This window comes from Hippopotamus amphibius, chromosome 7 (genome assembly GCF_030028045.1).
Source record: "Hippopotamus amphibius kiboko isolate mHipAmp2 chromosome 7, mHipAmp2.hap2, whole genome shotgun sequence".
NCBI classification, from domain to species: Eukaryota; Metazoa; Chordata; class Mammalia; order Artiodactyla; family Hippopotamidae; genus Hippopotamus; species Hippopotamus amphibius.
Window position 1 is genome coordinate 117981464 of NC_080192.1, and position 13144 is coordinate 117994607.

Consider the following 13144-nt stretch of genomic DNA (forward strand, 5'->3'; position numbering starts at 1 on the left):
TAGACACTGTCTAGGAGGGACCTGTCATAGAAGAAACAGCTCTAGGGTAAATAACAGTCAGTAGGATCCAATATTACCGGTTTTACTCCTTTAGTGCCACTCGAGTACTTTCTTCACTGCAGCCTTATTTCTCTGAGGACAGGACCTGTGCTATGCGCATGCCTGTACATTCTCCATGCAGCCTGGGTGTACCTGTTTCGCTCAACATCGCCTTCCCCAGGGCTGCATAGTACCTGGCACGTAGTAGATACTCAATATCAGCCGGTGAAGGAGCATGGGAGAAGAAACCTGGGGGACAGACTTGGACCTGGTGGGGCTAGTCTCCAGAACTACAGAGCTGATGGTAACAAATGGAACACGTGCTCTGGCTTTCCAGTTACCGGGAGGCCCCGGCATGCCTGCCTACTTCCACACTCCACAGACTGATGACCAGGCCTAGAATCCTGACTACACAAGGGCTGATGAGTACTGGAAGACAATTTCATTCTTCTGATCAAGCAGAAACAAACTCTGGCCATCCAACCCAGAGTGTTGGCTGCTGTAGGTCCTCTGGGTAGGACCTTGAGGAAGTTACTCTTCTTCCTGGTATGCCATCTCCCTCCTTTAGCTGGCCTTCTAGATCCCTTCAGGGAATTTAATGGTAATGAATTACCAAAAAAAAAAAAAAATTTTTTTTAAACCATCCTGAAGATTGCAAAGAGCAAAATACACCATTGCTAGTCTCAAAACCAATAACTATCTTGCAAACAATGCAACCAACAAGGGATTAATCTCCAAAATTTATAAACAGCTCATGTGTCTCAATATCAAAAAAACAAACAACCCAATCAAAAAATGGGCAGAAGACCTAAATAAACATTTCTCCAAAGAAGACATATAGATGGCTAAGAGGCACATGAACAGATGCTCAACATTGCTAATTGTTAGAGAAATGCAAATTAAAACTACAATGAGGTATCACCTCACACTGGTCAGAATGGCCATAATCAAAAAAATCTACAAACAGTAAATGCTGGAGAGGGTGCGGAGAAAAGGGAACCCTCCTACACTGTTGTGGGAATGTAAATTTGTACAGCCACTATGGAGAACAGTATGGAGGTTCCTTAAGAAACTAAAAACAGAGTTACTATATGATCTAGCAATCCTACTCCTAGGCATGTATCCGGAGAAAAACATGGTTCGAAAGGATACATGCACCCCAATGTTCATTGCAGCGCCGTTTACAACAGCCAAGACATAGAAGCAACCTAAATATCCATCGATAGATGAATGGATAAAGAATATGTGGTACATATATACAATGGAATATTACTCAGCCATTAAAAAGAATGAAATAATGCCATTTGCAGCAACCTGCAATCCAGGAGGGACCTAGAGATTATCATATTAAGTGAAGTAAGTCAGAGAGAGAGGCAAATATCATACAGTATCGCTTATATGCAGAATCTAAAAAACAATGATACAAATGAACTTATCTACAAAACAGAAACAGACTTAGAGAAAGAATTTATGGTTACCAGGGGGAAAGGGTGAGGGGAGGAATAGATTGGGAGTTTGGGATTGACTGTACACACTGCTATATTTAAAACAGATAACCAACAAGGACCTACTGTATAATAGCACAGGGAACTCTGCTCAATATTTTGTAATAACCTAAATGGGAAAAGAATTTTAAAAAGAATAGATACATATATATGTATAACTGAATCACTTTGCTGTACACCTGAAACTAACACAACATTGTTGATCAACTATACTCCAATATAAAATAAAAATTAAAAAAAAAGATGACTATATGTATAACGCATGTATAATAGATAATAGGGCAACCATAAACTATCGTTACCTTGAGAGGAAAAAAAGACCAGAAAACCCCTCTGTGGACCACGATGTGGTCCACATCAGAGTTTGACACAGAATTTCAGGGGCTGGGGATTTCCTTGGCGGTCCAGTGGTTAAGATATTGCCTTCCAGTGCACAGGGTTAGGGTTCGATCCCTGGTGGGGGAGCTAAGATCCCACATGCCGCCTCTTGGCCAAAAAACCAAAACATAAAACAGAAGCAATATTGTAACAAATTCAATAAAAACTTTAAAAAAAGGGTCCACATCAAGAAAATCTTTAAGAAAAAAGAATTTCAGGGGCTCAGGAATCCTTTGAAGTTCTTTCCTCATCTTCCTAGACATAAAAGTATGGACACTGGTTAAGAATATCTGGGTTAGAGGTTCTGTGTGGTCTTTGAATCATTGTTAGAAACTGACAGGACCTCAGTTCAACTCATGTAACCATCTTCTCACGAGATTTTACAGATTAGGTTATGAGGCCCAGAAGGTTTTCATGGCTGATTTGAGAGCATTGTCAGTGGTTGACTTGAGAGCATCCAAGGTGGGTAGCAGAACTGAGATCGGCATCCAGGTTTGCTGAATCCAGTTATCACACAGTAATACTTTAATACACTATGTTTAAAACAAATGTAAAGAAGAGAGAAGAGTGGAAAAGGACTGACAAGGGGTGGAGGGGGAAAGGAAGGAGTAGTTGTGCTTAGCATGTGCAGACTGTCTGCTACTTGATTTCACTTTTCCGTTTATCATAGGTTAGTTTTCTAGCTTCAAGCCAAAGAGACCCAGCCTGAAGCTCCCTGCTCTGGCTCTGTAACTAGTAAATCCTAATAGAACATCTGAGGTAGACTTAACAGAGAGGAAGATAAGGGAGTCTGGGCACAGAAACTCTAAAGCAGATTATGTCATTACAAAAACCCCAGAGCAACAATGAATCCATTGTTTCCAGGAAGTGGGGGAAACTCTTCTAAGGAGAAAATAGGAGCCTTGAAGAGAGTTAGGGGTATATGCAGCAAGGAAGGCACACCGGGTGGTACCTGTGGGCGGGAGGTGGGTACTGAAACAGGGTGTAGTGTGAGTGAGGCACGGTGGAGGATGGGTCTGGGAGGCAGCTGGCGCCTGGCCTGGGAGCTATCTACAAGTTTTTTTAAACTGGAGAGTATCAAAGTAAAATTTGCATTTTAGTTAGATAACTTTAGTAACCAGATGGAGGATATATCTAAAGAGATTTTTTCCCCTAGTTAGAGAGCTATTGTCCAGATTCCTTTGTTCATTCACTGATCCCAATTTATGAAGCTCATAATATAAGCCAAGCACTGATCTAGAGAAGAAAAGATAGCCTACACCAGGAGAGTGATGATGGAGATGGAGCCATGTAATCAACAATACACATTGATAGGACATCCCTGGTGGCACAGTGGTTAAGAATCCTCCTGCCAATGCAGGGGACATGAGTTTGAGCCCTGGTCTGGGAAGATCCCACATGCTAAGGAGCAATCAAGCCCGTATGCCACAACTACTGAGCCTGTGCTCTAGAGCCCCCAAGCCACAACTACTGAGCCCACATGCCACAACTACTGAAGCTTGCGTGCCTAGAGCCCATACTCCGCAACAAGAGAAGCCACTGCAATAAGAAGCCTGCACACTGCAATGAAGAGTAGGCCCTGCTCTCCGCAACTACAGAAAGCCTGAGCACAGCAACAAAGACCCAATGCAGCCAATAAATAAAATTAAATTTAAAAATAAATAAACAAAAATTTAAAAATAATAATAATACACGTTGAGGAGACAGATTCAAGTACTTACTTGTTAAAAATCATCAAGACCTAATGACTAACAATATGGGGAAGTGTTGGGGGAGGGACTGGAAAGGAAAGAGGAAAGATATTAATGGATGGTTGAAACAAATCCAGAGGATTTTTAGGGCATACTCTGTATGATACCATAATGATGGATACATGTCATTATACATTTGTCCAAACGCATAGACTGTACCACACCAAGAGTGAAGCCTAGGACTTCCCTCGTGGTGCAGTGCTTAAGAATCCGCCTGCTAATGCAGGGGACATGGGTTTGAGCCCTGGTCTGGGAAGATCCCACATGCCGCAGAGCAACTAAGCCCATGCACCACAACTACTGAGCTCACCCATTGCAACGACTGAAGCCCACAGGCCACAACTACTGAAGCCCATGTGCCTAGAGCCAGTGCTCTGCAACAAGAGAAGTCACCAAAATTAGAAGCCTGTGCACCACAAAGTAGAATAGCTCCCACTCACCACAACTAGAGAAAGCCTGCATAGCAACAAAGACCCAACACAGCCAAAAATAAATTAAAAAAAAAAAAAAAAAGTGAACCCTAATGTAAATTATGAACTTTGGGTGATAAAGACATGTCAATGTAGGTTTATCAATTATAATAAATGCACCACCCCAGTGGGGGTTATTTATAAGGGGGAGGCTGTCATATGTGGGAGTAGGGGGTATGGAAAAATCTGTACCTTTTGTTCAATTTTGCTGTGAACCTAAAACTTCTCTAAAAAAATTAAGCCTTATTACAAAAAATCAGTAGGACCTGATGATGATGTTGAGTGGGGTGGAGAGGTGGGATGAAAAGGAAAGAGGAAGGCTATTGATGGAGAGTTGAAATTAATATTATATCCACTATTTTACAATTATATAAAGTCTAAGAGTTTTCTGTAAGAATCTCTGCAAAGATTAAAACATGTAGATCAAAACAGTCTTCATTTGCACCGTCTTTGAACCAGGAGACTACTTTGGAATTTATTATTTCTCCAGGTCAGAGACTTAGACCTGCCCTAGGGAAGTAATTATAAAACCAACTGAATTGTAGGTTGAACTCAGAGAGGCTGAAATAAAATACGAATGTCTTGCTGAGCTTCTCTCCACAGCCTCATGGTAAGCCTTTCCTACCAGAATTCTAATTCTGTCAAAATGGGGTTGCTTTCATGTAATTTTAGAAGGAGCTTTCAAAAATGGAGAGCAGCAAGAACTGCAAGTGAACACAGATGGGCTGGGGGACAGAGTGGATTGGGTAAATTTTTATAAAAATAAAAGTTATCTCAAGGAAGAGAATAAGATGGGATTTTACTAATCAAATCATTCATTTTTGCTGTCTTAATTCCTTGTCTACTATGAGTAAAGAATAGCAAAATTAAAAGAAAAAAAAGCTGTGTGCTGTAAATGTCTATAAAGACACATGCTTACTTCTGCACTGTGCTGTATATATCATAAAGTCTTGCTGAGCAGGTGGCCCAGATCGCCTCCAAGTCTCACAGTTCTGTAAGGTGAAAGGATGAAATGTAATATTTACAACTCGGAATGAATTAATCCCTGGAAAAACAGGGATTTTCTGTTTTTCATCTGCTTATATTCAGCTGGCTTAGTACCTGAGCAGGGCACTAGGGACCAGTTTCCTCCTGTTGCCACAGGGCAGGACACCAGACTCAGGCCTCGAAGGTAAATATCTGACGTGTCAGCACAGAGACCCGGCACTGGAGTGTCCTTTCTCTGTGGATATCCACCTGTCCTTCCTGGTAAACAGCTCCCAGGAGTTCCACCTCTGGGAAACTACAGGGACAGCCCTGACAACAACATAAAAACCATGCTCAAGATGACCTGACGGTGCCCCCCAAACAGAGTATGCACCCATCCTAAGTAGTAGCAACTGCTACATGGGCTGCAGATTTTTTTAAGTTGAGAAAAATAGCAGCTCAAAAAAAGCAAAGCTACACTAACTACTGACATGCAAACCCAGGTTTGACAGCTTAGCTGCAACTTTGTTCCTGGTCTACAGGTGAAATGAGCTCTCAGCCTTGCAGAGACCTTCTATTGGTGCAGCAGAGAGGTGCCTGTGAAAAGGGACCATGCCTCATACTTCCTGAGGCATTTCCAGTGGGCTTTGGGAAAAAGACAGCCTTTTACCAGAGCAGAAAAAGGGGAAGAATGAGGAAGCCACATAGTACAGGCTGCTGTCTTTCATGCTTTATTGGTGGAAAGGGCTGAAGACATTCTATATGCCCCCCACCCCACCCCAAACTGTCAAGAGGAAGGAAGGCATGAGTGAAACAGGTGCGCAAGGCTGCTAGAGGTCTGTGGGCCCTGCCCTGGGGGAGAGGTCTAAACGCAGATATAAGTTTAAGATGAGGGGATCGCATCATATCGTGCTTGCTTTGGTTCCCTGAAACTCAATGTCAAGGTACCTCTTTCCTGGGCTTTATCAGTAAGCCTGCGATAAACAAAATGGAGGGGACCCACATGGGGGGAAGGTCCCTTTTTACCAAGTACCTTGGCCACAGTATTACAGCTACTGTAAAATAAGAGGTGCTACTTTCTCATAAATGGGTTTTCCCATCACCTGAAGAATTATTTCCTGAGGGTCTGTAACCAAGGTAAAAACACCCCCAAGTTTAGATCTGCATCAGCATTTCCCTTAAGAAGAGCTCAGGTTACCGCTTTCATGAGGGCAAACAAAAAGGAGTTGAAAACCAAATATAAGTATAAATTAACAGCCACAAAAGATGGAGGCATGGCCTCTACCTTTGTCTTTCTTTTTTGATTTTCTCTTTTTTAAATATAATTTGAACAAACTTGTTTTCTGTTTTCTTTGCCGAAAAGCAGAAATAAATTGAGAAGGAGAAATGGGAAGGAAGACGGTGAGAGAAGTTGCGAGGCCACCTGTAGAAAAGATGGCAAAAGAATGAGAACTGACAACTATCCAGAGCTTTATTTATTTAGTTATTTAGTTTCTGGCTCCCTGTTTCTTGGCTATATGGTGATCTTGGCTATCTACATAGTCAAGAAATTCATTTACTTTTCTTTTTTAATCTATTTTCTTCATTTACCCCTCCCCCATCTAACCCCCGTCTGAAGCGTACAGGTCTAGTTAAGAGCCTGAGTTTTAATACCAGACTACCTAGGTTTGAATCCCAGCTTTCCACTGCTCTTTAACTGAGTGGTCCCCAGTAAGTTACTTAAACTCCTTATGCTACAGTTTCCACATCCTTTAAATAAGAAAAATGAGCAGAACCTACCTTATAGGGTAGTGGTATAGATTATTTATAAAGTCCTCTCTGAAATACCGGCTATTATTATCATAAACCCTCACCTCATCTCACAGATAAACAGAATCTTCCTTTTTCTCAGTTCAACACAACCGCAGTCTCTAGATACTGCACGTCAATTCCCAGAACTCTTAACAAGTGTGGCTGGTCTAACAGGTTTCTTGCAGCATGTCTCAAGGAAGTGGGCTTGGGGTTCAGCCCAGTCCAGTTCTGGCTGAATATCTGGTACACCTGTGAGTCTGCCCTGTGTGGAGTGGCCTTGAACTCCAGACCAGTCTAGGGTCATCCAGGGCCACCCCCATGATTGCAGCCATACCAGAGCCTGGTGCAGATGTGACCTGGCTCCAGCCAACCTCTTACGGGCCCACCCATTTTCTGCCACCAAAAGCGTTTCCCGAATGCTTCAGAAGCCCAGCACTTCCCTGGGGACGGTCCTGCTGCTTCCTGCACTGCCCATTCTTGTTCATCTCCGTGCAAAACACTTTTTCCTTCTGGGTGCGTGGCAAAATTCTACTTTCCCTCCCAAGTTTTATTTCATTCTCCTATACTCTACCCGGGAACCCCCAGGCAGTGCTTTCCTTCTGCACCAAGTCTCTTAGTTACATCTACCTTGAAATTATTTTCCAGGTAGGTGGATAATATTCTGGCTGATTTCTCCACTAGACTGTCAACTCCTGGCAAGCCCAGCCGCACTGGGGAGGCATTTCTGAATGGCCAAATGACTTTGGACCGGTCTCAGGTAAGCCACTTGCTCATGGGCTTTTGGTCAGTGTTAAGAGTCAGATGAAATCTTAGTTTCTAGAGATTTCTTCTTGGCTGAAAGTGGGCCAGACATGTGAATTCTTATATCACTGAAGGGTAGAGTAGAAGTTACTGCCCTTTTTTTGGAGGAAGTTCCAAAGGAATAATACAATTATTTGTTTCTTAAGCATTTCTAAGGAAGGAGGAAGGAAACAAATCCTATAATTTCAGTTTAAGTGCATTGGGCAAACCAATATAACTTATGAGGAACCAGCTAATATATGGATATATATATAAAAGAGAATTACAAATTTTTCATGAGCTCGGAAGTTGGTGCAACGTATTTACTTTTGTAACAGAGTTCTAATGAATTTGAAGGGTGGCGGAGATAGCAGTAAAAATAGCAGTAAAATGTTATACGAAGAGCCTTATAGAATCACAGAATGTAACAGTTACAAGTGAACTTACAGACCAATTATTGGTTCTTAATCATGAGTGCATGATAAAATTTTCACTGGTCCACAGAAAACTAAGATAGATATGGATAATCAGCTGTCACATTTCTTTAAAACGTAAGATACATTCAATGTAAAGGGTCATTTCTTATTCTGAGATTAAATTTTCCCCACTTTAGTGGTATTAATATATTCTTTCTTTTATGAAAAATGGTAATTATGAATGGTAGTTTCAGTTTTTTTAAAAAAATAAACACAGCCTATTTATCTCTGTCCCTAATTACAATCCCAACTGTTTAAATTTTTTTAAATTGAAATATAATATGCATATATTCCTAATTAACTTTAATAGCCCTGTATTTGTAATAGCTTTCTAGCTCGGCAAAATGAAAAGTGGGCAATCCCAGGTAAGTTTCCCAAACTGTTTTTTAAATAAAATTCATGGGTCTGCTTTATGAAAATTTATGAAATCTGATTGAGTTCAACCTCCTATTTGCAGAAAAGGAAATGAGAGTCTATAGAGGTTAAATGTTAAAGTATTATACATGCACTGAAGGTCCTCTAGCTAGTCAATTGCAAAGCCGAGATTAGAACCTGGGTTCTTGCCTCCCTGAAAGTCCAGAGCTCTTACATCCTACTCAACTTCACAGGTGTTCAGTACTAGTACAGGGTGTAGAATTTGAGTCTAAAGCCACTTACAATTCAGAACTGAGATAAATGTGAGTTTTATGCAGTTGATTAGATTGCATGTTAAGCTGTACTATGTTTGCCACAATTATCTCTTACAATCATGACAAATAATCTTTATCTGGCATGAATTTTGCATTTTTGAGATTTTCATCTGATCAAAACTCAGCAGGATAGCATAAAATTTTATAAATTTAAAAAAATAAATATGCCCTTACTTCATCACCTCCACTTATAAGCTACTTGGTTCATTTTCTTTCTTATCAGTCACAAAACAGTAGCTGCCACTATTTTCCCCTTGCAGTTTGCAACATACAGCTCTAACGCAGTAATTCTGCATCTAGGATAAGATGGGCCCACTGACTCATGCCCATCTATTGAGCCATGTCAATGACAGAAGCTAACATGTGTTACCGATACAAACATAAAAGCCCCGGAGCCAGGAAAACATTTAACACTGGGATGCCAAAAAAATTTTAATGCATGTATCTTGATTCCCCATTATTATCCTAAGTAGTTTTGTAGTTGCCTTGTGCATGGGAGTTTCTAATTCCTGATGTTAACTGAATTTGCTGTTCAGTATGCAGGCTCACATTCTTTTTCCCCTTAAGAATTTTGAACTAGCAGCCATAAATACAACACTATTGTTTTAAAGATGCTGAAATAAAGATGCCAAAACAAAAGCCCTTACCTAAAGTAAGGCAGGTGCCCAGTGAATTTTAGCATCTTATTCGGATCTCTGGGTCGTTTTTTTTTTCCAGTTTTGAAAACTTGAAATAATTTTAGACTTACAAAAATGTTGCAAAAATAACAATCTATGTGTACCCGTCACCCACCTTTCTCTGCCCTTTTTCTGCCTCATGAGCCAGTCTAGGATCCCATGTTGCATTTAGTTATTGTATCTCCTTAGTCTCCTCTGTGACTGCTCCTCAGTCTTTTTTTGTCTTTCACAATCTTGATATCTTTGAAGAGTACTGGTCAATTATTCTGAAGACAATCCCTCAATTGGGTTCATGTAATGTTTTCTCCTGAATGGATTGAGGTTACGCATTTTTGACAGAATACCAAACAAGTGATGTGCTTTTTCAGTGCATCACATGAGGGGGATGTAATGTCGACAGTCTTATTACTTGTGATGTAAACCAAGTAACTAACAAAGATGGTGCCCTTGGCTTCTAATCGCTCATATTCTATCATCTAAGCTCTTTACTGGAGCAGAGGTGATAATGAAAATAGTAGCACTCTTACACAAGGTAGGAACACAAGGAGCAGGCCTTCCTGACCTTTTACACGTAGCTGCCATAGCAATGGGCTTCTCGAGGGCTGGAGCCCTAAAGAGAGGACTGAGAGAACGGACCACAGGACATAAGCCATCTGGAAAGGAGCTATGAGGTAACACATCCAAGAAGTCAAGTCACTGTCAGACACAGGCGGGAGATCCTTGATCAGCCAAGGGCAGCACAAAGGCAGCCCTTCCTCCAGAAGGGGAGCTCGTGCAGAAAGTGTTTGCATCTTTCTAGATTTCTGCTCTTCCTTCCCTTCATCCTCTACTTTTGTTTAACTTTCTTTGACGACACTTTTGGCCGATCTCTGATTTTAACAAAATCCCAATAAGAATATTTATCTACCACTTTGGGGATAATTACTTCAAGTTAATTTCTATAAACTGCCACAAATAACAGCACCCCTGCCAGTCATCTTATCATCTATCTGTCCCCTGGAGCCAGACAGGGGCACACGTACAATCTACTACAAACCACACCCTTCAATCTTGGAGATACCACATGAACCAAGGTTCTTTCTTTCCTTTTTTTAAATTGAGATATAATCTACATACCCTTTGAATGTGCACAATTCAGCAATGTTTAGTATATTTACAAGGCTGTGCAACCATCACCACAATCTAATTCCAGAATCCTTCACCCCAAAAAGAAATCTTGTACCCCTTGTCACTCCCCATTCTCCTCTGTACCCAGCCCCTGGCAACTCACTCTTTTTTACCTCTATGGATTTGCCTTTTGAACCATGGTACCTTTGATCCCAAATAATAATTCAGTTAACCCAGGAAACAGACACACACACACACACACACACACACACACACACACACCCCATGAAATTCCACTCTGGCAGCACCTCACCTTCCCTTTTGGTACACTGAACTCCTCCTTCCACCCCATTCCCCAGCTGTGTCTCAGAGGCAATGTACATGCATTTGTCCTCCTCAGGGTACAACCCATCCCACCCTTTCCTCGTCTGTCAAAAACCAGGACATGTTCTATTAGGTTCTGCATTTGTGAGGTAATGCTTAGGTAAATTTATCTCTGCTAAGGTGCTATGGAGTAAGAGATTTACATTTTAATGGAGAACTTCTGAAGTCTAAGGCTCAGCTAGGATGACCATGTGACCCAGTTTGTTTGGGACTATCTCAACTTACTCCAGTTGCCCTGGCTTAATTATTAACAGCATCCCCTTTCCCTCTCAAAAGTGTCCTGATTTGGGTGCTTAAGTATTTGGTCACCCAATCTTAGCCAAAATAAATGACTAATCATGGTAGTTATAGGCATTGTATCAGGCCAACAAGGGAAATATATTTAGGGAAATGAAGTTTTAATGTTTCTCACATTGCACCCCAGCTCTGCATTCCCATAAGAGGTTTAAATTCACCAACCTGTAGGAATCAGGGTTTCATCTACAGGCAAAAAAGCATCAGCTTCTATAATGACTTCATGGTCATATATATTCGGGAAACCCTGGGAGAGAAAAAGTAGAGAAAGAAAAGAAGATTTAATGCTCAGTCTTGTTTTATATATTTGCTTTATAACTTTTGCAGAAATGTTTTCAAGTATTGACGAAGACTTTAGAAATCCCATTTGACCTATGCTGATGAATAATTCGTTCATTTAAGTTAGGTAGATAGGGGCTCAACATAGTAGCTGATACATTTGGAAGAAGCTTTCAAGTATGACCCCAGAATGCATTTTCTTTTCTGAATGGAATTATGAAAGTGAAAAGTCAGAGGGACAACAGTGGTTTGAAAGCTTTTTGGATTTTGACTTATCACAGAAGGTTTTCTTCTACTGTCCTCATGCCAGGCAAACAGAAGAGCAACGGTCAGTGATCTGCAACACACAGGTGCTGGGCTGCCAAGGCAGTGCCTCTAGGCTTGCTAGGGGTGGGCTATGTCACCCCTTCTCTGGCCTAATTCCCACCCAGAGGACCCACTCCCCGCCACATGGCAGAAGCCTGGGAGTCAGAACTGGGGTCCGGTCTCCTCCATAAAGATGCAGGCTGCCCTTCTGGTCACGTGCTGGTACATGAAGCACTGGGCAGTGGTCAGAAAGGCCTGAGGTCTAGTTCTGGCTCCCAGTGAGTGGCCCAGGGAAGTCACTAAACCTCCTAGATCTTATTTCCTTCAGTATAGAATTGGGCTGATGACCCAATTCTGTCCAGTGCTCTTGTGGGGAATAGTTCAGTAAAGACGTGTTGTGCTGCTTGCAAACTGGAAAATACACATGTATGTTTCTAATAAAAAGGATTACATTTTAATAGCAGTATTTTAAAGCTTCACAGCAAAAGATGTGGACAGGAAACCAGGTGAGGGCTTTTGCTGAGTGAATGCTCAAAAATAAACTAAACCAGTAATTTTCACCTAGGGATGATTTTTGCCCCACAGGTGTCTCGAGACATTTTTGATGGTCATAACTGGCGGTGGTAATGCTCCTGGGGAGGCAGCCGTGGGGAGGCCAGGGATTCTGCTCAACAGCCTCCCCACGCCCAGGACAGCCTCCCCACCCCCACAGCAAGGAATCATCTCGCCCAAAATGTCAACAGTGCCAAGGCTGAGAAAGCCTGAGCTAAGCTAAATGGAAGGCTCTGTGGGGTTCCTGAGAAGTAAGCAGAGAGAGGCAGAGCACTCTGGGTTAACTGGAAACATTCTACTGTCAGAAGGCCTCAGCCACACAATCACATGGAGTTGTCCCAAGAAGAAAGGCCAAGATTTCAGAGGCTGTGAGAATCGATGTTTAAACATGACAGAAATTGGTTTACTTACGCTACCAGGAGGCTCTGTTTCTGAAGAACGAATTCTCTTGCACTGTCCCAGCGGTCAAGGGTAGGAGTGGGTAGGAGACAAGGCTGGGGCAGAGGTCTCTGCCCTCACTACCTTAGCTACTTGTTTGGGCCCTGATCTGACCTGGGAAGGCAGGTCCAACATGGAAATGGCCTGCACCCCTGTCTAGAGCTGTTCCAGCCCAGAGGGGTCTGTCTCCTGTGTGGCTCTCCCTACTGTCATCACCTCATGCCTCAGGCTACTGCCAGCACCGAAGAGGCCCCTGGGACTG

The 13144-nt window shown here is 42.0% G+C and overlaps 1 protein-coding gene across 1 annotated transcript in view; it reads right to left on the reverse strand.

Annotated features, from left to right (window-relative positions):
• Nucleotides 1-13144, reverse strand: part of GALM (galactose mutarotase) — a 53651-nt gene that overhangs the window by 25019 nt on the left and 15488 nt on the right. The window contains exon 4 of the mRNA XM_057743280.1: nt 11473-11554. Within this exon, the coding sequence (XP_057599263.1) occupies nt 11473-11554 (82 nt within the window). The remainder of the gene's footprint in view (nt 1-11472; nt 11555-13144) is intronic.